This window comes from Eriocheir sinensis, chromosome 29, assembly GCF_024679095.1.
Source record: "Eriocheir sinensis breed Jianghai 21 chromosome 29, ASM2467909v1, whole genome shotgun sequence".
Taxonomy (NCBI): domain Eukaryota; kingdom Metazoa; phylum Arthropoda; class Malacostraca; order Decapoda; family Varunidae; genus Eriocheir; species Eriocheir sinensis.
In genome coordinates, this window is record NC_066537.1 from 9,635,590 (window position 1) to 9,663,557 (window position 27,968).

General features: G+C 40.4%; 2 protein-coding genes across 3 annotated transcripts; one reads left to right on the forward strand and one right to left on the reverse strand.

Moving 5' to 3' along the window:
• The first annotated feature begins 889 nt into the window (after positions 1-889).
• On the forward strand, positions 890-21,100 carry LOC127005009 (transferrin-like). Of its 2 annotated transcripts, XR_007758211.1 has the most exons (16): positions 890-1,090; positions 6,567-6,672; positions 7,539-7,678; positions 8,260-8,396; positions 9,644-9,788; positions 10,313-10,485; positions 11,425-11,549; positions 12,423-12,601; positions 13,056-13,296; positions 14,046-14,200; positions 15,170-15,352; positions 16,070-16,195; positions 16,908-17,038; positions 17,679-17,822; positions 18,637-19,859; positions 19,937-21,100. XR_007758211.1 is itself a non-coding variant. In XM_050873438.1 (15 exons), exons 1-15 carry the CDS (start codon positions 1,033-1,035, stop codon positions 18,835-18,837), a joined length of 2,244 nt encoding a protein of 747 aa, XP_050729395.1. In that variant the 5' UTR covers positions 890-1,032; the 3' UTR covers positions 18,838-21,100. The 2 variants fall into 2 exon arrangements, 1 of the variants encoding a protein (XP_050729395.1); XM_050873438.1 differs by having other exon boundaries at positions 18,637-21,100.
• Positions 20,874-27,798, reverse strand: LOC127005010 (tetratricopeptide repeat protein 1-like). The gene is made up of 7 exons (XM_050873440.1): positions 27,624-27,798; positions 26,931-27,117; positions 26,214-26,433; positions 25,554-25,727; positions 24,961-25,146; positions 24,531-24,585; positions 20,874-23,881 (listed from the first exon to the last, which is right to left on the reverse strand). Exons 2-7 carry the CDS (start codon positions 27,104-27,106, stop codon positions 23,748-23,750), a joined length of 945 nt encoding a protein of 314 aa, XP_050729397.1. The 5' UTR covers positions 27,107-27,117; positions 27,624-27,798; the 3' UTR covers positions 20,874-23,747.
• Between the last annotated feature and the right edge of the window lie 170 nt (positions 27,799-27,968).

A 27,968-nucleotide genomic window follows, 5' to 3' on the forward strand; every position in this document is an offset into this window, starting at 1 on the left:
GAGATTGTTTCCATGCGGTTCTTATCTTCGCTTTTTCAGTATATTTCGTCTATAACAACGAACACATTCATCGCCTTTCCTCTACCATTAAAAGATAGGACAAAGAACAGTCGGTAGTAATAATCCACCTCGTATCTTTATTTCATTACCATTTCCTTTCATATATTAACACTTTATTATAGGGGGTGCTTAGGTTTACATTATCAAACTCTTCGGAACCTTATTATTTTTTTTTACAGCAAAGGAGACAGCACAAGGGCACAAAAAAAGAAACAACAAAAAAAAGCCCGCTACTCGCTGCTCCTGTAATGAACCCGAAGAGGTGGCCGAAAAAGCAGTCAGTTACGTGAGAAGATGCATCTATTGCCTCTTTCTTCTTTCTTCTTTCTATCTTTCCTGCGTCGTCCTTCTCTTTCTTTCTTTCTCTCTTCGCTGCGTCATTGTAGAAGCTGTCGCGGGTTCCATATGTGGTTACATGATCCTAACAGTATAGTTTTGCAATGCCTCCTCGCTTTGAACGGAAAACCCCCCCACTTATGACAACCAGACGTAGCTCTCTCTCTCTCTCTCTGTGGCCTTGAAAAGCAGTCGTAACAAGAACTGGAAAAGCGTTTGATAGTACCAGTCTTCGTTATTTCACTTCATTCTATTACTACGTCGTATGAGAAAGCTCCGGATATGATACACTTGCTCCTCCTTTTGTGTTCGTAAACCACCACTACCAATGCCTCCCCCTCCCTCTCCATTACCACTACCCCTCCTCCTCCTCCTCCTGCTGCTTATTACTCTTCCTCTTACTCCTGCTCCTCCATTTCCACTACCCCTCCTCCTCATCCTGCTGCTCCTCCTCCTCCTCCTCCTGCTGCTTATTACTGCCCAACGCACGTCTGCTCTGCCCAGTTGTGCCTCATCCGTGTGAGAGTGAAGATCAGCGCCTCCCAGCGACTCAGCCCTCCCCACCGCGCTGTTGCTGGCCCGCTCCTGCCCGTTGCTGTTTCCCTCCCCTTGACAGCCACCACAGAGACCAATAAGATGCGTGCTGTGTTCCTCTGTGTGTCTGTGGCCCTGGCTGCGTCCCTGGCCCATGGAGGTAAGGCTGTGTGAGGAGTTGTGTCTGTGTGTGTGTTGACAAGCGAAGAGGTGGTTGGTGAGGTATGATGTAATGTGGGGGTTATGTATGTATGTGTGCGTGTGTGTTTCTCTCTCTCTCTCTCTCTCTCTCTCTCTCTCTCTCTCTCTCTCTCTCTCTCAAATTCCTTTGTTTCTAGGTTTTCATTCACGTTTCTACTCTTTGTACACACTCTCTCTCTCTCTCTCTCTCTCTCTCTCTCTCTCTCTCTCTCTCTCTCTCTCTCTCTTATTTTTTCCTTTGCTGCGTCATCTTTTCTTTGTTATTCTTTTTTTCTTCTTCTCTTTCTCTCTCTTCGCTGCGTCACTGAGGCAGAGGTTATGTATACAAAAAGTGGGCAGGTAGGATTGAAAGGGAAAAAGAGGGAGGGAGAGGAGGGATGGAGGAGAGGGGTGGAAGGGAGGGTTGAAAGGGAGGATGAGGGGATGGAAGGGAGGGTGGCATGGAAAGGTCGAAAGGATGGAAGACAGAATGTAAAGGATGAAATGAAGGAGGGATGGAAAGGAAGGGGAGGGAAGGAAGGGGGTGAAGGGTGAAAGGTGAAGGGGGGTGGAAGGGTTAAAAGGGGAAGATGAGGTGAGAGAAAGGAGGAGAGGAATGATGAAGGAATGGTGGTAAAGGAAGGTAAAAGGAGATGAATGAAAGGGAGTGGAGGGAAGAGAAGGAAGAAATAATAATGAGGAAAGAATTGGAAGCAGAAAAAGGGAGATAAATGAAAGGGAATGGAGAGAAGAGGAGGAAGTAAGAGAAGAAGAATCAAGTGAAAGTGGAGGGCTGGTGGTGAGAGGAGAAAGTGAATGAGAGGAAAAACTGGTAATTGGGGAGGAGAGAAAAGTACAGGAAGAGATAAAAGAGGAAAATAAATGGAAGGAGATGAAGAGATGAGATAAAAGGGACGGATAAAATAAGGAATGGAGGATGAGAGAAGAACAGGATGATAAAGGGGGAAGAGAACGAAAGGAAGAAGAAAGGAGGAAAAGAGGAAACAAAAAAAAGTAAGGATGGAGGAGGAGGAGAAAAAAAGGATTATATAAGGAGGAAAGAGAGGAACAGAGATGAGGAGGAGAAGGAAAAACAAAACAAATGGAAAAATATAGAGAAGAGAAGGACGGAGTAAAAGGAGATAAGATGGAAAAAATATATATTACACAAAGAAAAGAGAGACGAAAAAAGAAATAGATTTAAACAGAAGAGGAGGAAGAGGAAATGATGAAGTGGAAGATATAATAAAAGAGAAGAAGGGGAAGAGGAGGGAGGAGGGGGTTGGGAAGGGGAATGAGAGAGAGAGAGAGAGAGAGAGAGAGAGAGAGAGAGAGAGGTGGGGGATTGGAACGTGGAAAAAAAAACAGAGAGGGAGAGAGAGGCGAGGGAGAATAAAAGAGAGAGATGGGGAGTGGGGGGGAGATGGTTTAAGGTGCTTCATCACGCCCGCCATCCCTGCCTGGTGGGGAAGGGGAGGGAAGAAGGGGAGGAGGAGGAGAAGGGAGAAGAAACCTTGACATTGGAGAATTCAACAGGGAGTAAATAGGGAGCTTACTCACAATATCTCCCTTTTTTTTTCCTCTCCTCATCATCGTTTCTTCCTTTGTCTTCTCCTTTATATTAAGTTTTCTTCTCTTCCTCCTCCTCCTCCTCCTCCTTTTCTCTTTCCCTTCTATTCCTTTCTCTCTCTCTCTCTTCCCCCTTTATCACCCTGTTGTTCTTCCATCATGTTCCTTTAATCTAGTCACTTTCTCTCCTCATTTATTTTCCTCCATTACCTTCTTTTGCACTTTTCTTTCCTCCTCTATCCAGTTTTTACTCTCTCTCTCTCTCTCTCTCTCTCTCTCTCTCTCTCTCTCTCTCTCTCTCTCTCTCTCTCTCTCTCTCTCTCTCTCTCACACACACACACACACACACAGGAAGGAAGTACAGACAAACAGATAAGAGCGTACATATGGACTGTCCGGTAGTGATTGTGGTGGTGGTGGTGATGGTGGTGGTGGTGGTGGGGTTTAAAACGTGCCTGGAGATGGGTTTATTATACGTGGGTTTAGGTTAATTTGGGTTTTCTTAGTTTTTGTTTTTTGTTTTCTATTTTTTTCTATTTTATTACTACTACTTCCTCCTATTCTTGCTTTTCATTCCTCTTCCTTTACCTCTTCTTCGTTTTCACTTTTCTCTTTTTTTCTTTTCCTTTTCTTCTTCCTCCTTGTGCTACACTACTACTACTACTACTACTACTACTACTACTACTACTACCATTCTTAACATCCCATTCTCGTACAAAGGAAAGAAGACATTAATTAGTAAGTGAATGAATATGTAAATGAGTGAGTAGCTGAATAGAAGAATAGATAATAATAATAATGGACATAAATCGATTAAAGAAAGAAAAAAAGAAATTATATTGTTCTCGTTTGTGTCATTTCCGTTGTTGTATATTCTTTTCCGTGTTTGTCATGTTTATTTATTTTGATTTATGTTAAGTCGACCTCAAAGAATAAAAAAAAGATAAAAGTGAGAGTTCTCGGAAAGCATTGGGTACAAGGAAAAAAAAAAGAGGGTCGGGCAGGGGAAGTCCAGTGTGTGTGTGTGTGTGTGTGTGTGTGTGTGTGTGTGTGTGTGTGTGTGTGTGTGTGTGTACACCGGATACCCTCTTACCATGCCTCTTACACACACACACACACACACACTGCGCACTTACTTCTCTGTTTCCTTTTTTTTTTCTTCCTCTCTGACCTTTAAAAAAATAGTGTGACAGGAAACGTAATTTAACCTGGTATGAAGATGTGTATTATCCTACTTCCTTCTTCTCCTCCTCCTTCCTCCTCCTCCTCCCTAATTTTCACTCTCCTCCAAGTTCGCTTCTTCCATCCCTCCTTTTTTTTCCCTCCTCCTCAGCCTCCTTACTTATACATCCCCTCCCAATTTACATTTTTCTTCCTCCTCCTCCTCCTCCTCCTCCTCCTCCCTAATTTTCATTCTCCTCCAAGTTAGCTTCTTCCATCTCCTTTTTTTTTTTTTTTCCTCCTCCTCAGCCTCCTTACTTATACATCCCCTCCCAATTTACATTTTTCTTACCCTCCTCCTCCTCCTCCTCCTCCTCCTTCTCGTGCTGTGTAAGTCCTCCACCACCTCGTCACTCCTGATCTTTTATTCCTTTTTTTTTTTGTTTGCTTTGTTCTCTCCTCCTGCTCCTCCTTTATTGTCTCTCTCTCTCTCTCTCTCTCTCTCTCTCTCTCTCTCTCTCTCTCTCTCTCTCTCTCTCTCTCTCTCTCTCTCTCTCTCTCTCTCTCTCTCTCTCTCTCTCTTTATCTATTTATATATCTGTAAGCCACACTTCTTTGCCTACTTACATCATATAGTCATCATCATCATCATCATCATCATCATCATCATACCTGCCTCACCCTTCACACAGGTAGAACACACACACACACACACACACACACACACACACACACACACCTCCTTCTATCCTATTACTTTCCTTCACCTACAAAACAAGAAAAAAAAAAATAGAGTTGACATTCCCTAAAGGAGAATTGAAGGACAGGAAGAGGATGTGATGGCGTCCTTTGTAAGTGCAAGGGAATAACAGAGATAATGGGTGCTTGATACTGGGTGATAGTGGGTGCAAAGGAAGGGTGTGGAGGCAGAGAGGAAGGGGTGTGATTGTGGTGGAGGGGGAAGGGATGTGGAGGGAGGGGTGAAGGGGTGCTATGAGAATGAGTAGGGGGGGATGTGGAAGGAGGGAGGAAGGGTGTGACTGTGGTGGAGGGAAGGGGTGTGGAAGAAGGGAGGAAGAAAGGGGTGATGGGTGAGTGTGGTGAGAGAGAGAGAGAGAGAGAGAGAGAGAGAGAGAGAGAGAGAGAGAGAGAGAGAGAGAGAGAGAGAAGGGGGATTGGAGGAGGAACGTGGAATGCAAGAGAGACGGAAACAGAGAGGGAGAGGGAGAAAGGAGAGATAGAAAGAGAAGGAAGAGAAAGGAAAGACAATGAGAGAAATAAAGAGAATGAAAGAGGGAATGAGAGACAGACAGAAAGGGAGAAAGAAAAAGAAGGGATAGAAGGAGAAAGACGATAGAGGAACGGGAATGAGAGAGAGAGAGAAGGGAAAGGGGGAATAAGGAACAGAGAGAGAGGGAGATTGAGAAAGAGGGGAGAGAGAAAAGGACGAGAGAGAGGGAAGAATGAGAGAGAAACAGAGAGAAGGAGGAGATGTAGGGGAGAAAATGAGAAAGGCATGAGAGAGGGAGGATGAAAGAGGGAGAAGGAGAAGGAGAAAGAAGGGAGAGAATGACAAAAAACGAGAAGGGGAAGGATGAGAGAGACAGAGAAAGAGATGAAGAATGAGAAATAAGGGAGAGAGGAGAGAAAATAATGAGAAAGAAGGAAGAGAATGACAAAGACGAGAATGGGAAGGATGAAAAAGAAAGAGATGGAGAATGAGAAATAAGGGAGAGAAAAGAGAAAATAACGAGAAAGAAGGAAGAGAATGAGAAAGACGAGAAAAAGGAAGAGATGAGAAAGATAAAGAAAGAAAAAGAAGACACTAGTAATGGACAGGAAGAGATAAATAACAGCAAAGAAAAAGAAAACAGTATATTCTCAGGTTATTTGATTACTCTCTCACCTGTAATGGGAAACTCAAACTCAGGTGTGTACGAGAACAAGGAAAGTGATTAACCGAGGTGAGGGCAGGTGAGCGGCGGGCGAATCAATTACCTGCAGGAAGTTCAATTAGTCAGGTAACAATAAAGAGAGCATCATCATCATCATCATTAGTCTAATCTCCCTTTTTTTATACATAGGAGCAACGACAAGACTTTTTTTTTATCCTTTTTTTCTTTTTTTTCTTTATATTTTTTTTCTTTTTTCATTTGCCCTTGAACTGTCCTTACTGTAAAAAAAAAAAAAAAAGCGTAGCCTATCATTTTGCGGCATCGAATCCCATTTTTTTTTTTTTTTTTTTTTTTTTTTTTTTTTTTTACTGTCTTCTTTACTGTAAAAAATAACTCTTCCATTTCACTACATTGGATGCCTTCGTTTTTTTTTTTTTGTTTTTTTTTTTTTTAAGCTGTCTTTACTGTAAAAAAAAAAAAAGGGTCATTTCGCTATATCGCATCCCTTCGTTTTCTTTCTTCCTTTATTTGTTTATTTCTTTATTTATTCATCTTTATTTTGCGCTTCTAGTTTCCAGTCTCGATGTACAGGTTATACTTCTTCGGACCGTTTTCTCAGATGGTTTCGGCTCCTTGTTTTTATTTTTATTTTTTTTATATTCTGTGTATGCCCTTCAACTGCTTCCTTATATAACAAATCAGAGAGACCTTTATGTGTTTCACCCCTGTTTAAGAATTTGGGCCTTTAATTTCATCACGTAAACGGTCTTCCTTTGGGCCTTTGTTCACCTCATACACGTCTATAAGAGAGTCCTTCGCGTGTCCCGGCAGTGGTGCGTCTGTGCGTGCCGGAGGGCGGGATTGGCCCCTGCACCGAGATGCTGAGGGACCCCAGCCTGGCCAACCTCACCGTGCAGTGCGTCTCCGGCCCCGACAGGTGAGTGCATGACCTTACCTGGTTACTGCTACTGCTACGTCTGCATCGAGTGTGTTAAGGCATGAATAAAAGCAGAGTAACAGAGTATGGATGAGTAATTGAAGAGTATGGATGAGTAATGGAAGGATATGGCAGAGTATGGATGACTAATGGAAGAATATGGATGGAAGAGTATGGATGAGTAATGGAAGAGTATGGATGACTAATGAAAGAATATGGATGGAAGAGTGTGGATGACTAATGGAAGAGTATGGATGAGTAATGGATGAGTATGGCAGACTATGGATGGAAGCAGAGGAATATTAGTATGAATTTTAAACTGCAGTGACGAATAACTAAGCCAATACGTCACTTAATAATATGCACAGTAAGTGGAGTAAAACATATATCTATCGACCACCTTTTGAATAGCTGAATGGATAATAGAATATAAATAAAAACTCGAATATTTTTGGGGGTTCATCATTTATGTTTCCTCTTCACATTTTGCTATCTATCCATTTAAACTCCCGTCTTTATCATCATCCATAATCTTTATCTATCTCTCTTCAGCTAATTACACATAAACACATTTTTACAGCCCTCATTCTCATTCATCTTCACATAATTATCCACTTCACACTTATTTTACATCCTTTATCCTCATTCTTCAGCTCATCATCCATTTAAACACATCATGAAATTACAACTGAAATGTCACTAAAGAGAACCAAATACTTTCTTCCTTTTCTTCTTTCTTTAATTTATATGCATCATTATTATCATCTATTTAATTATTCATATATTGAACCCTATGGAAACGTCATTGTGGGGTATATCTTCCATTTCCATCTCTTATCACTATCCCTCTCCCTCGCTGTCTGCAGGTACGGGTGTCTGGAGAAGCTGGCGGCCAAGGAGGTGGACGTGGCCGCGGCATCAGGCGAGGACGTGTTCTTGGCGCGCGAGCTGTACGACCTCCAGCTCCAGCTCCTGGCCGAGACACGCGACGCAGACAAGCACAACGGTACGTCTCACTTCCAGGACTTTTCTATATTTTCCTACTCTTTTCATTGTTTTCTTTTTTTTTCTGTCGTTTTCTACCGTATTCGTTCCGTATTTTTATTAACCTTTTTCTTTATTCTGGTTTCTTATGTTCTACTATTTTGTCCTTTTTTTTTCAACCATTTTCGACTTTTTACTACTACTACTACCACTACTATTACTACTACAACAACTAATAATAATAATAACTATAATCGTGTTTTCTACGTTCTCTCTTTCTTGTTCCTTTTTTTTTTTTTTCCATTTTTTTTTTCTTTTTTTACTACTATCACTACTACTACCACTACTATTACTACTACAACAACTAATAATAATAACAACTATAATCGTGTTTTCTACGTTCTACTTTCTCATGTTCTGCCTTTTTTCCTATTTTTCTTATTACTTTTTAACATATTCGGTTGTAGGAGCAGCGAGTAGCGGGCTTTTTTAATTATTGTTTCCTTTTTTGTGTGCCCTTGAGCTGTCTCCTTTGTTGTAAAAAAAAAAATAATAATACCACTAATACCAATGCCAATACTAATGATAATAACCGTGTCACAGATGCCTCGCGGTACCAGGGCGTGGCTGTGGTGCGACGGAGCCAGATCACCAACCTGGATGACCTCAAGACGGGCCGGGTCAAGTCCTGCCACACGGGTTACGAAAGGACGGCAGGCTGGAACATCCCCTTCTCTCATGTAAGTCAAATAGCCATTGGTCAAGGTTATTTTTTAGGTGCCTTTAAAGTTTTTGATAGAACGAGGTTGTTTTTTCACATTTGTCAAACAGCTATTGAGATCTTTTTAGTTCCCTGTTCATATTTTCGATAGAACGAGGTAGTTTTTCACATTTGTCAAGCAGATAACTGGTATCTTTTTAGTTCCCTGTTCATATTTTCGATAGAACGAGGTAGTTTTTCACATTTGTCAAACAGCTATTGAGATCTTTTTAGTTCCCTGTTCATATTTTCGATAGAACGAGGTAGTTTTTCACATTTGTCAAGCAGCTATTGAGATCTTTTTAGTTCCCTGTTCATATTTTCGATAGAACGAGGTAGTTTTTCACATTTGTCAAACAGCTATTGAGATCTTTTTAGTTCCCTGTTCATATTTTCGATAGAACGAGGTAGTTTTTCATATTTGTCAAACAGCTATTGAGATCTTTTTAGTTCCCTGTTCATATTTTCGATAGAACGAGGTTGTTTTTCATATTTGTCAAACAGCTATTGAGATCTTTTTAGTTCCCTGTTCATATTTTCGATAGAACGAGGTAGTTTTTCACATTTGTCAAGCAGATAACTGGTATCTTTTTAGTTCCCTGTTCAAATTTTCGATAGAACGAGGTAGTTTTTCACATTTGTCAAGCAGATAACTGGTATCTTTTTAGTTCCCTGTTCAAATTTTCGATAGAACGAGGTAGTTTTTCACATTTGTCAAGCAGATAACTGGTATCTTTTTAGTTCCCTGTTCAAATTTTCGATAGAACGAGGTAGTTTTTCACATTTGTCAAGCAGTTACTGGTATCTTTTTATTTCCCTGTTAAATTTTTCAGTAGAACGAGGTAATTTTTCATCCTTTAAGACAGGCAGCTATTGGTTAAGGTTCTTTTTAGGTCCCTCTTTCTTCCTTTTCTTCTCTCTTTAATTTATGTGCATTATTATTATTATCTATGCAATTATTCATATATGGGACGCTTTGGAAACATTACTGTGGGATATATCTTCCATAAAACTAATCAAACATAAAAACTACATTATCTTACGTAAAAACAATCAACCATTCCTGTAGTTTCTGTAGGGAGAAGAAAACAACATAAACGCAAAAGCTACATTATCTTACTTATAAACAACCAGTCAACCAATCTACATTAGCTTATATACACAACCAAACAAACAATCATGTAGCTACTGTAGGGTGGATAAAAGGTAATTCAACCCTCCTTTCAGTTGCTGGAGAAGGGTTTGATCCAGATGCAGTGTGGCGCCGACGCAACGGTGGTGGAGCACGACGTGAAGGCCGCCGCGGCTTTCTTCGGGGACTCGTGTCTCCCCGGCGAATGGGCTCCCGACAACGAGACGGACTTCAGGCTCAGTGAGTGCAGATGACTCTCGTTTACGTAAAAAATGATTAGAAGAATAGATAGTCCAACAAAAAGAAAGAAACTCCCCTAGCCTATCAAGTGTATTTTCACAGATCAGTCGTTTAGATAGAAAAAATAAATAAATGAAGAGGTAATCAAACAATAAAAAAGAACAACTCCCTCAGATGAACTACTAGCTGAGTGAGTGCCAATGATATGTTATTCTGTTCTCATTTACTTGAATTGAACGAATAAATGAATGAATAACAGTTATAGAGCAATAACAACAGATAAATAACTAAATAACAATTATATAACAAACAAATAACAATCATAACTCAAAGACAAACATAGGAATAAAAGAAAAATGACCAAGGAAAACTAAGAACTAGGTATATATAACACCAACATCTTATCAATACAACAATATAACCACCCAATCTATTCACCCCAACGAGATGAACAAACACAAAGGAGAGAGTCACGGAAAAGGGACCTAATATCACCTCACCACCTATTCCCTTCCCCCCTCCAGAGGAACAGTACACCACTCTGTGCAATCTGTGCGAGGTGCAGGGCCGGTGCCTGAGGGAGGACCCGTTCTCCGGCTACGAGGGCGCCATTGACTGCCTGGTGCGCGGCCGCGGGGACGTCGCCTGGACCAAGTTGTCAGCCGTTAGGAAGTACTTCGAGGAGAGGAAGCAGAGAGTGAGTAGCCCAAGGGATAGAGAGATCTTGCCTTCTCTTCTTGGTGTCGTGACTTAATATCTTCTTTTCTGCTGGTTGTTTTTCTGTATATCACGATTGCTCTGATTTTTTTTCTTGTTTTAGTTTGTTTTTACGCTATTGTTTATTGTCACTGTCTTTTGTTATTTATTATTATATTTCTTAGGGAGTTGTTTTCATTTACATGTACTCTTACAGTTAACTCAAAGTCCATAGCTGTCTTCTGCTCTTCCTGTTCTTCCTGTCCTTATCCAACTACTCTTCCTGGATGTTTGTTATATGTGTACACTGGTACCTTAATAAAAAAAACTCCCTGTATTAGCCTTAAAATACAAAACAAATGCCATAATCAAGTCTTTGTATCCTCTTTCTTAATGCTAGCTGACTCCTCCCTTCCTCTCTCCTCTCCTCCCTTAGGCCTATAAAATTCCCTGTATCAGTCTTAAAATACAAAACAAACGCCATAATCAAGTCTTTGTATCCTCTTTCTTAATGCTAGCTGACGCCTCCCTTCCTCTCTCCCCTCCTCCCTTAGACCTATAAAATTCCCTGTATCAATCTTAAAATACAAAACAAACGCCATAATCAAGTCTTTGTATCCTCTTTCTTAATGCTAGCTGACGCCTCCCTTCCTCTCTCCCCTCCTCCCTTAGACCTATAAAATTCCCTGTATCAATCTTAAAATACAAAACAAACGCCATATAATCTTGTCTTTGTATCCTCTTTCTTAATGCTAGCTGACGCCTCCCTTCCTCTCTTAATGCTAGCTGACGCCTCCCTTCCTCTCCTCTTCTCCCTTAGGCCTATAAAATTCCCTGTATCAGTCTTAAAATACAAAACAAACGCCATATAATCTTGTCTTTGTATCCTCTTTCTTAATGCTAGCTGACTCCTCCCTTCCTCTCTCCCCTCCTCCCTCAGACCTCCACGACAGACTACGGCTTTCTGTGCCCCGACGGCCGCGTGCTGGACCTGACGGCGTCCCCCAAGCAGTGTGCCTGGGCCACGAGACCTTGGAACGGCTGGCTCGTGCGCTCTTCCAACGAGTAGGTGGACTTGGGTTCTTGTTTTGGGAGGGGTTGTTTTTTTTTTTTTTTTTTTTTTTTTTTTTTTTTTTTTTTTTGGATTTTCTTTTCATCCAGTCTTTTTTATTTTATTTTCATCCAGTCTTTTTCTATTTCATTTTCTTCTAGTCTTGTTTGGTTTGATTTTCTTTTCATCCAGTCTTTTTTCTTTTCATCCGGTCTTTTATTTTATTTTCATCCAGTCTTTTTATTTTATTTTCATCCAGTCTTCTTTATTTTATTTTCATCCAGTCTTTTTTATTTTATTTTCATCCAGTCTTTTTTTCTTTTCTGTTCATCCAGTCTTTTTTTCTTTTCTTTTCATCCATTTTTTACATCCAGTCTTTTATTTTCATCCAGTCTTTTATTTTATTTTCATCCAGTCTTTTTTATTTTAGTTTCGTATTTCTCTTTCATTCGTGGCTTAATATGTTTCTTTAGTGTTATTTGTTTTGTTTTCTTTTCATTCATTTTTTTCTTTTCCTTTTTTTTCGTAAGTTTGTTAGCTAGGTAGCATCTTTTTGTTAATCATTTGTTAGTAGATTAAATAGTTTTGCTCTTTTTTTCTTTACTTTTGTTTCTCCAGTTTCTTTCACTTTCTTTATATAACCTTCTCTTATCATTTCTTTATATCTCGTGTTGTTTCATCACTCAATTTCTTTTTCTCTGTGCTTTTCTCTCTTTTTTTTCTATCTCTTACTCAGTCTATTCAACTATTTAATATTTTGACTCGTGTTTTTATATAAGTTTTCTGTCTCCTGTCTTATTGTCTGTATCTGTCGTAACGGTGATGGTGAAGAAGGAGCAATATTGATAAACAAGATAATGGCTGTGACGATGATGTTATTACTCCAGGAACAAGAGGGCCATCACCTCTGCCCTGTCGAGCATGATGAGCACCGCCTCCACGCCCGCTGCTGGGGCCGCTGAAGGGCAGGTGCGCCCCTGGGCCAATACTGTCCTGGATATCAAGAAGCCCTCCGTTCTGCACCCCCGCTCTCCGCCTGTCTCCACGCGGGACTACCTCGAGGAACGTAAGTACAGAGAAGCGGAGGAGTGACAGACAGACAGCCGGACAGAGTTAAACATACATACATACATACATAAAGAGACAGACAGAGTTAGACATACATACAGACATACAGACATACATATAGACAGACAGACAGACAGACGGACAGAGTTAAACAGACATTACGTACATACATATAGAGACAGACAGACAGACAGATAGATAGACAGAAAGAAGGAAAGAAAGACAAAAACAGATAGAAAACTACGTTATAAACAACACAAGAGAAATATATTTAAATAAACTGATTAAGACATGGAGGAAAATGATAAAAAAAGGGAAGAGAGAAAAAAACAAAGCGATACTAAGTGACGAAAACACGAACAAGCCCAAACAAAAAACAAGATATACAGAAATTAAGAAAAAAGATAAACAAAAGAAGAAAAAAAATCAACCCCGTTTCCTCTCCCTCACAGACAAATACGACACCACCATCGAGCGTCTGGGGTGCCCTGAGGTGCCCGTCAAGCTGTGTGTGTCCTCTCAGCCGGAAATGGAGAAGTGCGAGGCGCTGAAACAGGTGCTGAAGTCCCGCAGAATCCGCCCCGGCCTGCAGTGCGTCACCCCGGCCCCCTCCAAGGACTGCCTGGCCATGGTGGCGACCGACGAGGCGCACATCACGACGGCTGACGGAGGCGACGTGTACCGCGCGCATGTGTGAGTGGGAGAAATTTGTTCGTTGGACTTTACGTAGTTAGGATTCTTAGGGCCAGCTTTACAGTCCGCTACAGCAAGTTTGTAAGCTCCCCAACCATACACGAAATACCACGAAAATTCCTTGTCTAGTGTTTGGCGTTAATATAAAAAGGATGAAATTTTAGGAAACCACACAGGAAATCTCTCTTGTATCTGGTATTGAGTAGAAATAACGGATCATTGTGGAGGATATAGTTTGGTTTGGGCGCTTACAATGGCTGTGTTGGACTGTCGAACTGGCCCTTAATGATGGATTGCTTTCGATTGGGTCGGTTTTAGTTTCGTCAGGATTAGATTTTATTTTTGTTTCCTTTTTTTCTATATTTCATTAGCTTGCATTTCTTTGTTTGTATGTTTGATTTTTCTTATTTTATTTTTGTTCTTCTGTTTCGAGGTTAATTTTCTTAGTATTACGAAGAAGAGGGAGATAAAGGAATAATTGTTAGTTACTACTACTACTACTACTACTACTACTACTACTACTACTACTATACTGCTGCTGCTGCTACTACTTTTATTTCATGTGTTAGCTCTTATCCCCACTTATAACATTATTTTTTTTTACTCATCCCCTTATTTATTTTCCTCTCCATAGAGTATTAGGGCTAAAAGACGCCTCCTATATCATTTACTAACTTATTTCCTTCTTCATCATCCTTCCCCACGCCCAGCTATAGAGTATGCCTTCAACTTTATCTTTCCCTTCGCAGTGAGTACAGCCTGGTGCCTGTGGTGTCCGAGCGGTATGGGCTGCAGGACGCTTCCTACTTCGCCGTGGCCGTGGTGAGGGCAGACTCTGGCATCACGTCCCTGAGCCAGCTGAGGGGCAAGAAGTCCTGCCACACCGGGATTGGAAGAACAGCAGGTGTGTAGGCGATGGACATTGTATATGATAAGCTCACCTGTTTTACCTGTTTCAAGGATATCGCCCGTATTCTTAATCGTATCACCTTAGAACCCCTGTCTGAAAAGCCGCTTAAAGAAGTTGCTGGGATTTTCATGGACTGCTTTGTGATACTATTGATAGTTTTACATGACTTCTGCACCATGGTCAGGAGAAAACACCAAAGAAAACCTGGTTAATCTTCTCTGGGACCTTGAAAATAGTCTAAGTGGGAACCCAATATGTTTAAGAATACGGACCTATGTGCTTCAATCGTGTAGGAGTTTAAGGATTTTTCTCTCCTATTTTAATATTTTATCGTCATTCACCATGTACGTAATTAGTTAAGATGCCCTTTTGCTGCTCTCGGCATCATCAAAACCGCAAAAGAGCAAGAAATAACCTAAATTTGGTTAAGAATACTTATAAGCCTGCAAAACCGACTTCACCACAATCTCAGACGTTCTCTCTCTCACAAAGATATTTTCAAAGGCCACGAAAGAGATTAGATGGGTTTTCATGAGTGTGTTTCATATTCATGGTGCAGAAGGCTTGTCAAAATAGCACTAGACTTATAAAACTACCCATGAAAATACCCACAACCTCTACAAAAAACTAATCAAAAGTGGGTGTGTTGGTCCCCGAAGAAGATTTTTTTTTTTTTATATTCATGGTGCAGAATCCTTGTCAGACTATTACTAGGCTTATAAAACTACCCATGGAAATACCCACAACCTCTACAAAAAAATAATCAAAAGTGGATGTGAAAGTCCCCGAAGAAGAGTTTTTTTTATATTCATGGTGCAGAAGCAAGGTAAAACTATAACCAGGCTTATAAAACTACCCATGAAAATACCCAGAGCAACTCCTACCAAAGCCTTATCAAATCTGGCATGTAAACCCCGTAGAGATTTTTTAGAATATAACCCTCAACTCCACCCCTGTGTCTAGGCTGGAAGATCCCTGTGGTTACCCTGATGAAGGCCGGACTGCTGGACGAGAACAACTGTGACCTCGCGGGCCAGATGGGGAGCTTCTTCAGCTCCTCCTGCGTGCCCGGAGCCAAGGACCCACAATACGACCCCGAAGGAACCAACCCGCAGTCCCTCTGTGCCCAGTGCGTCGGGACCAATGGTGAGTAGGCTGTTGATGCTATGTTACTCCTGAAGACAATAATGGTGGTGATAATAATAGTAATAATGATAATACGTAATAATAATGGAGGAATGGTGAGTAGGCTATTGATGCTGTGTCACTCCTGAAGACAATAATGATGGTGATAATGATAATACGTAATAATAATAGAGGAATGGTGAGTAGGCTATTGATGCTGTGTCACCCCTGAAGACAATAATGATGGTGATAATGATAATATGTAATAATAATAGAGGAATGGTGAGTAGGCTATTAATGCTGTGTTACTCCTGAAGACAATAATGATAATATGCAATAATAATAGAGGAATGGTGAGTAGGCTATCGCTGCTGTGTTATTTCTGAAGACAATGATAATGATGATAGGCTAATAATAATGAGTAACGATAGTAATAATTATTTTACCATTTAGTTTTTACTTATTTTCTCAATTTATGATTTAGTGTCTGTTCTTGTGTATTTTATTATTATTTTATATTTCTCTTTTTTTCAATTGCTTTCTTTCTCATTTCTCTCACAAGGTTTTAATGTTTTTCCCTCATTTCTGTTAATATTTTTTCTATCAATATTAGAAATCCTCTGTGTACCTATGTTCATATTTTGATACCTTTTTATCTTACTTATATCTCTTGTTAATCTATTTTCATCGTATTTTATCATCATTTTCTCATTTTCCCTTCTGCCTCGTCTACTTCAGGAACGAACAAGTGTGACCGCGGCCCCAGCGAGGCGTACTCAGGCTACACCGGCGCCTTCAGGTGTCTGGCGGAGGGCGCGGGCGACGTGGCCTTCGTCAAGCACATCACCGTCAGGGACAACACCAGTACGTAGATATGACTCTCTCTCTTGATTTTCATTATTTTGCTTTTTTTTATTTTTTTTTTTTTTCTCTCCAGAAACAGCGTAATTTATATCTTTGGTGTATTTATATTCGCATTTTTCTTTTACTTGTGTTCTTTTTCATATTCATTTGGTTATCGAATGTATAATCATCTATTTGTTTTCTTGCTGGGTTGGCTCAAGCTTCGTGGTCTCCTTCCTTAACCTTCTACTTTCGTTACTTATTTTATTTTATATATTTCCTCGCCTTGACAAGCTTCGTATAATAAATCTTCTACTTTCGTTACTTATTTTTTTACATATATTTCCTTGCCTTGACAAGCTTCGTATAATAAATCTTCTACTTACGTTATTTATTTTCTTTTTTTATATTTCCTCGCCTTGACAAGCTTCGTGGTCTTCTTTTTCCTTAAGCTGCTTCCGTTACTGTATAATAAATCTTCTACTTTCGTTACTTATTTTCTTTTTTTATATTTCCTCGCCTTGACCAGCTTCGTGGTCTTCTCTTCCCTTAAACCACAATCAACCAAAACATACCAAGATTTCCACTCACATCCACCACAACAACCACCATTCCTACCACACAAACTGCAACCATTCCCCGCTGCACCCGTTACTGTAAAATAAATCTACTTTCGTTACTTATTATCTTTTATATATTTCCTCGCCTTGACACCTTTTGCTCTTCCCCGCAGACGGCAACAACAACGCCTCGTGGGCCGCCAACCTGCGCGCCGTGGACTACAAGCTCCTCTGCCGCAACACTGGAGCCGCCGACGTGGTAGACTACAACACCTGTCACCTGGCCCGCGTGCCCGCTCACAAGGTAGGCAGGGAGTGGAGGATGAGCTGCTGGACTGATTGGTGGAGTGGCTGGTTGATAGATTGGTTAAAGAAGTGATTGATAGGTTATTTGGTTGATAGATTGGTTAGAGAAGTGATTGATAGGTTGTTTGGTTGTTAGATTGGTTAAAGAAGTGATTGATAGGTTGTTTGGTTGACTGACAGATTGGTAGACTGGTTGACTGATTGGCTGATCGATAAACTGGCTAACAAACTGATTAACAGATTGCTTAACGAACTTTTTGATTTTGTTCTTTGGTTGACTGACTGACTGATAGACTGGTAGACTGAGTGATTGAAACTGATTAACGAACTTGGGAATGTTTAGATTATTGTAACCCATACGAACTGGTCGAACTGGTTGACTGAACGATTCATTGATTAGTTAACGAAATGAATGATTGCTTGTATGCTTGTCTAACTGATTTCTTAACGAGCTGATTGATAGATTGGCTTATCGATAGACAGTCCATGAAATTCCTAGCAACTTCTACGAGAGGCATTTCAAACAGGGGATCTGAGGTTAAAAATACGTGCTTTCTTGCTGAACTGTGAGACGGAACAGGGAAGAAAGCACAACAATAGCATAGCAGTAGTTGTTCACCTCCTTTCCTTTGTTGCAGGTCCTGATGAGCTCCACCCTGAGCCCCGTGATGCAGGAGGAGGTGAGGATCCTGCTGCTGAGGGCGTCTGAGGAGCTGCCACAGGGCCAGGACGTGTTCCGTATGTTCGGCACCTTCAAGGGACAGCAGGACCTCATCTTCAAGGTAAGCGGGGAAGTGCAGGTGCTCTCTCTCTCTCTCTCTCTCTCTCTCTTTTTTATCCCCCTTACCAACCCCCTATTCTCTCTCTCTCCTTTTCCCCTTCTTCTCTTTTATCATCTTTTCCACATCTTCATCTCCTCTTCTGTTTAAATCTATCTCTTCTTTCTTCTTCTCTCTTTCCTTTGTGTAATATCTGTTTTTCCATCTTATCTCCTCTCTCTCTCTCATTTCAATATTCATTTCCACTCGTTTGATACCAATTCTTATTCTGCACTCTACAGCATCAAAAATCATGATCATTAGGCTACAACCATTTCTTCCCCTTTTCACACACTCGTTCCCTCACTACAGCATTGAGAATCATGGCCATAATTTAACCTATCCCCCCTCACACCCCCAAACACCAATTTTTTCACTCCTTCAGAAATCATAACCAGTAGGCTACTCCCATTCCCCCCCCCCCCCCCAACACACACACACTTCTTTCGCTTTACCGTCAGAAATCAAGGTCACATAACACCTTTTTTCCACGTACTTCAGACTAACCCCAATTCTTTTGTAATGTCCGGATTTATCGTTACCCCCAAACACCAATATTTTCACTATTCCTTCAGAAGTCATAACCAGTAGGCTACTCCCCCCCCCCCCCCACACACACACACACACACACATTCTTTCGCTATACCATCAGAAATCAGGGTCACATAACACCTTTTTTTCCACAAATTCTCGCCAGAAAGTCTCACAAGGCATCACACTTTGACTACAGCTTCAAAAATCATAGCAATTACAACTCCTCTCTTCCTCGCGTTTTCAGGACTCTGCTACGGCGCTTGTCAATGTGCGCACAGACACCTTCCACCAATCCCTGGAAGACGAGTATTACCAAACCCTCTCCCATTTGGACACCTGCCAGACTCGGGGGACGACCATGCACCTCACGGACGCTGCCGCCAGCCTGATCATGACCCCGGCACTCCTCCTCTTGAGTCTCTTCACGTGGGTCTTCGCGTATTAATTTGATATGTTGATTCGGGAACCTGATGCGCTCTCTCTCTCTCTCCATCACCTGTTAATACATACTGATCACACACATACACACACACATTCCAGTTGACTTCTGTGATTTTTTTGGTTGTTTTATGCATTTTTTTTTTACGATTTTTTTTATCTTAAAGTAACCCCAGTAAAGCTTAACTTGTGATACATAATACTACTACAGACAAGTGAAGTGAAGTGAGGTTAGTTAGTTAGTGTCTGTGATGTTCTATAAGTGCCTTGTCTGTTATGAGTGAATGTCTTAGTTAGCTTGTAAGTAAAAATGTTGTGTTCTTCCTGTTTTTGTGATTTTGTATTCGTCATAGTTTTCTTCACTTTGTTTTTTTATTCAGCATTGTTTCATTTTTACATCACTTTTTTATTCTGCATTTTTTTTCACTTTTACATCACTTTTTGTTTTTTATTCAGCATTTTTTTCATTTTTACATCACTTTGTTTTTTATTCAGCATTTTTTTCATTTTAACCACTTTTTGTTTTTTGTTCAGCATTTTTTTCATTTTAACATCACTTTTTGTTTTTTATTCAGCATTTTTTTCATTTTTACATCCATGGCTTCTAGTTTTAGTGGTGAGCAATGTGTTTCATGCTTTAGTATACTAGCTTTAATTTTTTAGTATATTCATTTTGTGTATTCATGAGTGAGAGATGAATGGACGGTGTGTGTGTGTGAAATGCATGAATAAGCAACTGATATGATGTATGCGAGAGAATGGTCATGAGTGAGAGGTGAATGGACGGTGTGTGGAATGCATGAATAAATAATTGACATGATATATGCGAGAGAATGGCAACAGGGGGCACAGTGTATGAATAGCAGGAAGCAGGATATGAATGAGCTGGAGAAGAGTACAAATGAAGTTGAAGTGCCTGAAAAATAGGATTGAGATTGGTTGGTATTATAAGACATTTTCCGTTCTCATATCAACTATTTCTAAAGGTCAAAGAGGGGGTCAGTCGGGTTCTAATAAGTGTTTCTTTAGGTTTATGGTACAGAGGAAGGGTCAATTTCTAAAGGTTAAAGAGGGGGTCAATCGGGTTCTAATGAGTGTTTCTTTAGGTTTATGGTAGCTACAGAGGAAGGGTCAAATTCTAAAGGTCAAAGAGGCCGGGGGTCAATTGGGTTCTAATGAGTGCTTCTTTAAGTTTATGGTAGAAGGGTCAAACTACTACCAGGGTCATAAAACTACCCCTGGAGATGCCAAAAACTTCTACGAAAGCCTTGTCAAATATGTGTGTTTGGGCGATGAAATGTTTTAAAATACGACCCAGTGTAGGCAAGCGTATGAATGACAAGAGGACACAGGATATGAATGAAATTGAAACACTGTATGCAAAAGTATAACAGGGGGCAGAGTATGAATGAGAGGTTTGAGACAGTATACATTTACCAGAGTATGAATGACAGCATAGTGGTGAATGTAAATGTCTGGTGTGTATAATCTTTGTTTTGAATGTTTTGTTGTTTTTTTCTGCCGTTTTTCAATAGGGACCAAGATTTGTGATGATAACTCTTTCGTTTTAACAGTATTGATCAACAAGTTTTTAGAGAAAATGGTGCTGATAGAATGCTATACCATATTCCTTGCTTTCATTATATTTGCAATGCATTCAGACAATTATGATCCGCAGGCCTAGTTCTTTGTATGTAGCAGAGGTTCGTTTCTGATTCCTGTCTCTTGCAGCACACTGATTGAAGGAATAATGTTTCACTGAGATGTTTTAGATATAGCAAGATCACTCCTAAAACAGTATTGCTTTATTGGGGTTCAGTCAGTGAGCTGCAGACAATCAGGACTTTAAATAGCTGTAAATTTCTTCTTTAATAGCAGACACCTTTGCAGAATAATTTTAAATCTGAATGATAGTGGGAATCGTCTAGTTCTGTATTTGAACATTTAAGAGCTTTAAATTGATACAACAGTACAGTTTCAATGATGTAAAGTATTTCCATAGAACAGTACAAATTGAACTGTCATATACATGTTTTTTCTTACAATATTTGAGTGCCTTGCCTCATATTACTCGTGTGCTTCTGTAGTGCGCCGCCATGCCTGAAGTATCTGTTAATATAGTGCAATACTGTAACTGAGAGAAATCACTCCTTGAGGAAAGGGAGGGAAAAATACTATAGTTTTTGTACACAAGAAATAGCTAACATTGATACTAAGCAAAATTCATTGTCTTAACATTTTTATCACTTGAAATACACGTTCATACCAAATTTATATTTTCTTTAACATTTTCTTGATGCCCCCTGAAGATTTTTCTTACTGAATTTGTGTCTAGGTCATCACAACAAGTGACACAGGAGAAGAATGTGAAGCAGTGGAAAGGAAAATCTGACAGGAATTTTCTGTTTATTTACACATTGCACACATCTTGACAGCTGACGGCAAGCATTCACACTGGAACAGGACAGAACAGAAAGCGCACAGATTAATTAATACCATGCAAAGGACTTTTTTTTTTTACCTCTGTAAATGCAGGGTCCTTAACAAGTCATTGGAACCTTGTCTTGAAAGTCCATAGCAAACAGGTGTAACTAGTAGTGTCTTTAGAGTGAAATAAATTAAGAGATGTCATGAGAACAGCACAGGACAGCATCGTGATAAACTCTAAAGAGGTTTACAGTCATGATGGCTGTAACTTCAGAACACAGAAATGTCAGTGGTTGACAAGAAGCAGTAGTGCAATGAGTAAGGCCTATCAGGCACTCCCCACAGGTGGAAGAGTAGTGCCTCCGATAGTGTGGACAGGGCCTTAGTTCAACATTAAAGAGAGCACTCACTGATGGACTAAATCCCACACTGCTGTTCTCACCTCTTGCTGGGAAGGAGGAGGAGGAAGGGCATGCACCAGTAGTATTCCTAACCTCTAATGCAGTAACTTTGCATAAATATGATAATTTTATACTGGTTATATTTTTTCACAAGTAAATAGTACTTCTGCCTGTGGTCCATCTGCTGCCAGGGTCTGCAGCTTAGGACGCCATCAGTTTCTGGCTTCCAAGAGTACTCTGACAAGACGAAAACATACTAACAACACATAGATTAAGGCAGTGAATATGCTATAACTCTAAGCCAACCCTTTGACAGTCCACACATCGCTCCCATGGTCCAACACCTACATCACCCCTCGCCTGTGTGGGAACAGTCTATGATGCTGTAATAACAACAGAAGTATACCAAATTTATTTACTGACAGATCGTAAAGAACATTCACTCATTCTTGCCAACCATAGCAGACTGATCTAATGTTACAAAGTTTAGTTCAACACTTACTGGCAGAAGACCTGAAGTTACTCATTTGAATACAGAAGAGGCGACAGTTTATTTATGTGATATGTGAGTGTTGGATGGACAACCCTCTGTGACACCTCAACAATTGTTCTACACCTGTGCACTTACTCGTGAATGAATGAAAAAAATCCCCACGGAAGCTTAGAAGTGTTCAATAGGTTCATGGACCAAGGTAAACCGAAAACCCCTTACCGAGTTACCTGCTCTGGGGTCAGCTTCTACGAACACTCCTAAAGCCATGACCTCACCAGAAGCCTCCACCATAGAGTATAAAAAATGTATATATAGAGAAAATTCCTTGCATATAAAAAAATCATACGGACAAAACTAAACGAACATGGATAAAACGTATGCTATATGTATAAATTTATTAAGTGTAGAAGTAGAAAAACCACACTACTTACAACAAGCCACCGTTAGACAATATCACATAGCTAGGGTGGTGGTGGGTCATAAATGAGACATCCAGAAAAGAAATGGCTTAAGAGATGACACCATTTTTTCCTTGACTGCACTGGGAAAGGCAAGTTACACATCACAGGAAGAACAAGAAATAGGTAGCAGGGGAAATGTGACCTTGTATATGGTGTACCGAGGGCCGCTTTTCCCTTGCAACTTACCTCTTTCCTCTTTCTCTCTTTCTTACATACTTTTTTTCTTTAATGTTTCCTTCCTTTTTTTTTAATGTTAGTATTTTTTGGTTATTTCCTTTTATGTTTATATCTTGTGTCTCCTGGGTTGTGTAGTCTAGCCTGTCTTTCCCAGTACAAACTAGAAAAATAATGGTTTAGTCCCTTATGTCCCTTCTCTTCAGCATGCCTCATATTTACCTCTCATCCTTCTCTCACAAGTATTCATCATCCTTCACCCCCCCATGCTGCATCTTCTACTCCTTCCTGCTCATCCACCCACCTTTATCAGACCATTCTATATACACATCTGACATCTTAAGATTAGAGGCAGACTTGGCCACAATATATTTTTTTCATCTTTTTCTTTCTTTATCTTATTCTCTACTCCATATATCTCATCACCTACTTGTCCACATGCTTATCTCAGACCATTTTTTTAATACTTGTTTTGATTTACTGATCTTTCTCACTGTGTTTTATTTCAGTCTTTTCCTTTCCAATTTTATTTTTCATCTCATTTTATTTTTATCTTCTCTTTTACATTTTTCTTTATTTTTTTTTTGTCTATTATATTTCTATCTTTGTGTGATTTTCTTTTTCTCTTCCTCGGTTTCATTTTTTTTTGGTTTATTTCTTCTTTCTTTCATCTCTATCTCATTCTTAACTCCACATGCCTCATCACCTCCTCATCCACACACACTTCTCTCGGATCACTCTATTTACACACCTTAATGCTTTCTTTCTTTATTTATTTTTCTCATACTTTACTCCACACCTCCTATCTCTATTTATACACACCTCGCCCCTTTCTTTCTTTCTTTCTTTTTCTCATCCTTTACTCCACACATCCATCTCTAACTATACACACCACACACCTTAACGCTAGAGGCAGACGCGGCCACAGGATCACAAGAGAACGTCAGCGAGTACGGGTGAGTTAATGACCGTTTGGAGGGTTCTGGTTGAAGCTGATGTTGTACCCACCAGAGTTTGGGTCCTGCTTCATCTCAAAGTTTGATGTCGAGAGTCCGAATGGTCGCAGGAACATGTTACCCAAGTCCTTCAGCTTCCCTGGAGAATGAGGACACTGAGTTTTGAGGATGGATGAATATTATACCTTATGCCTCACAAGGAATATGAATAGGATAGAGAGTGAGTGTTTGGTAATATGAGGAGTTTTTGAGGACACACTGGGTTATGATGAGTGAATATTGTACCTTATGCCTTACAAAGAATATGGAGGCTAGAAAGTGAGTGTTTGGTAATATGAGGAGTTTTTGAGGATGCACTGAGTTATGAGGATGGGTGAACAGCCTATCTTAGACTCCACATAGGAATAGGTTAGGAGCTGGCGATAGGTTAAAAGGTGGCAATACAAGGACAAACTGAGGTATACAAGAATGGGTGAATATTGTACCTTAGACCTCACAAAGAAGAGAATAGGTGAGGAAGCAGCAATACGAGGTGGCGATAGGTTACAGTGGCAATAGATTAGGAGATGACACTAAGAGGGTACACTTGAATAAAAAAATAAAATAAAAAAATAAAAAGTTAAAATCTTAACATATACCTCACACAGAATATGAATAGACCAGGAAGCAAGTGTTTGACAATATGCTCATTTCCAACACAGATTAAAAAATAACCCCATTGTTATTATAGTAAAATATCTCACACCATGAACAAAAGGAATATGGTGGGGGCTGCTAAGGTCACTCACCCATCATCTCCTCCTTCAGCTTTTCATTCCTCTCATTGATCATGTCTGGCAGCCTCTGAAAGGGAAGGTGAGTTGAGGACCTGACCATCAATATATTGTGGTGAGCCCTCAACTTTCCTTCACTGATACTCTTTTTTTACAATAAAGGAGACAGCTCAAGGGCAAAACAAATATATAAAAAAAAAGTCCACAACATTGCTGCACCCCAAACCATACCATATCACCCATTCCTCTAAAAAAATAACAGTAAAGTGAATGAAGAAGCAATAAAGTGAGAGGAAAAAGCACACCTAGCAAGTATTAATTAAGGTTGTTCTAAAATTAGTCTCAGGGATGACTTTAAAAGAGGATGTATGAACACTTTCATAGTTAAAATTTACTCACTCCCTTCCTCCATCCCTCCCACTCCCCCTCGTCCCCCCTGCCTCACCCTGACGGCCTCTTGAGCCTCTCGGTTGGACGGCTGCAGCTCCAGGACGCGTGTGAAGTCCTTGAGCGCCTCATCCAGCTTGTCGGTGTCCTGGTTCAGGTTGGCGCGGCGCAGGACAGCCTTCGTGTAGGTCTCGTCGAGCTCAATGGCCCGGGTGCAGTCCCTGATGGCCTCCTTCTTCTGATCCTGTGGAAGGGAGAAATGGGGGTGTTTTTATGTACTTTCCACTTCAACTGAGGAACCAGTGGATAAGTAAAGACTAACTTATAAATTCCCCTATATTATAACCCTCTTTTGTTATAGGTATGTTGGGATAAGTTCAGTTTGAGTAGAAAATGTATGAGTTTGCGCTCCACTCACATCAAACTGCATATCCTCAACGTATATTTCTATGCATCAAATGTGAAGGTGGTAGTAAAGGGGAGGAGACCAGCTGGAAGACTGAAAAAGACCTGGCGATGGAGGAGAGAGTTCATGATCGTCAAGAGTGGGAGAGACTAATAGCCTTCCAACTCCATAAGAGAAAATAAGGATGGTAAATAAAGATAAAATGAGGAACTGAATAACCCACATACACCACACCCCACACCCACCAGCTTTGCCCTCGTCGCCGCCCTGTTGGAGTAGAGGACGGCACGGTCTTTGGGGAAGGACAGAGGACACACCCGCAGGCCCGCCGTGTACTCCTTCACCGCCGCCTGCAGCTCACCGCTCCGGAAGTTGGTGTTGCCACTCTCCTTGTGCTGCAGACTCTCCTCCTTCCTTGCCTGGGAACGAAGAGGAAAGGGATGAACAGATCGAATTTACTTAATGTTGTTTGTATTGTCTTCTCTATGCTGAGATTCCTTCCTTAGCTAAGTGGTGAAAAATATTACAAAAGTAAAAATGTAAATGATATAATTTCATGTGCAACTCCATACTAAAATGTTTTATAGCTTGGAAACTTAGGGATCCTTGCTCCTCTAATGAAATATCAGCCTAATTATATTTTGATGCAGTCCTGTATGTGTTTCTGAGCTATAAAATCTTCTGAAACTATTCGTACATTTTGCAGCAAGACCAAGAGCAAAACAAAAGGAAAATGTTGCCAAGTATGATACTGTTGCTTTGATTTACTTCTCATTAAATCAAGAAACACAGAGACTACTTCCAAAAACAAAACAATGACTCATTAAAAAGCAAAAACACAAGTTCACTTCTACCAGGTCTCTGCTCACACTACTTCTTTCCATTTCTTAAAACAATATGCTTACAGTCCTTTCTTCTTCCGTCATGTTCAGCTCCAAGTCCTTGAGGTACTCTTCATCCACGTAACACTCCTCAGACTCCTCCTCATCCTCTTTGTCTTTGTCCTTCTTCTCCTCCTCCTCTTCTGCCTCTTCCTTGTCCCCCAGGATTGGCCCAGGCTCTGGTGTGTAGCAGGGTGTGTCATCACTCTCGTTCACTCTCAGCCGATCCTCCTCTAACGTCAAGCTGCCGACAACCAAGATTATCAATTACTAATGCTAACTAACACAGTGAAAGCAAGAGGAAAACACCATGCATGAATTATATATATACCTCTAAAGGGATATCAACCTAGTATATATACCACATGAATGCAGAGAAAGATGAGTAAATTACATGAAAGATGACCTACAATGACATTAAAAAGTACATCATCATCAATCACACATACATAGGGTTGACCTGTAAATGCAGAGAAACACAAGTACAATTCAAGAAAGATGATACAAAATTTTGTTTGAAAATAATTAACAGTGAAATCTGGAAAAAAAAGAGAAATTATTATACAGGAGCAGAACCCACAGTGAAAAATACTAGTGACAAAAGTGCCGCTACAAAGGCTATACTGTACTTCGCCCCATCAACTGAACTGAACCACAGAAATACATGTCCAGAAGAGAATATACAAAATGAAGATCTAATGATTCAAACAGCAACTAATAAGAGCATAGCAAGATCCACACCCAGCCATGTTTGTGGAAGGGTCTTCGCCGGAGGTGGTGTGAAAGGAGTCGTCACTGTCGTCACTGTCCGGTGTTTGTGGTCTTGATCCCTCACCCTGCTGCTCACCCTGCCCTACCACATCCTTCTCCTCCTCCTGCTTCTGCTTCTGTTCCTGTTCTTTCGTTGCCTCATCCATCCTGCTGCTGCCTGAAAAAGAAAAAAAAACATATGCCATTGATTTTCTTGTGTTTTTAACAATAATGGAAACAGCTCAAGGCCAAAAAAATCAAATACAAAATAATAAGGCATGCTAGGTCTGAATGTAGTACTCTGAATTTGTCCTCTTTATAGAATATTCCCAACTAACTAACAACTGTAAAGGAAAACGCGTCTCCTTCCTCAAGGCCACGCCCACCCACACCCCCCATGCAAAACGTCAATAGCCATAGAGTTAGTTACGGCCATTGTGTTCCTTCTTGTTATTATTCACGTACATGATTGTTTCTTCTGACTGACTAATTGCAAGCACTTCAGCCTCTATCCCTTTCTTTGTGAAGTGCTGCAGGAAAAAATGCCGTCTTGGTTGTCCTGCCAACTAGATATACCCAATGACGCAATCAATTTTGGAGGGGTAAAGCTTTATGCGCGTTGAAAAATAACCTTAAACCTACATGTATCACTCAACCATTACTCCTTCTGGTTACCACACTTACTAGGTGACTGGTGGTGTACCTTTAGTGGCCGCCTGGCGTAGAAATGTCCCGAGTGCCTCCTTTTTCGTGGTCCTCCAAGGCTTTTGTTTACACTCTGCTCCTTCTTCTTCTTCTTCTTTTGACCTGTGGCGCTTTTTGTATCACTTCTTAGGTCCTCCTTTCGTTCCTCTTTTCTTCTTTTTCACTTATTCACACTTTTCTTTTCAGTATTACATCACTTTCTTAAGCACTTCATCCTCCTCCTCCTTTTTTTTCTTCTTTTCTCTATCGGGTCACCTTGTCTTAATTTACTCATCCTCTTTCTTTCGCATCTTTTCGTTTTTTTTCTTTTCTTATCAATCTCCT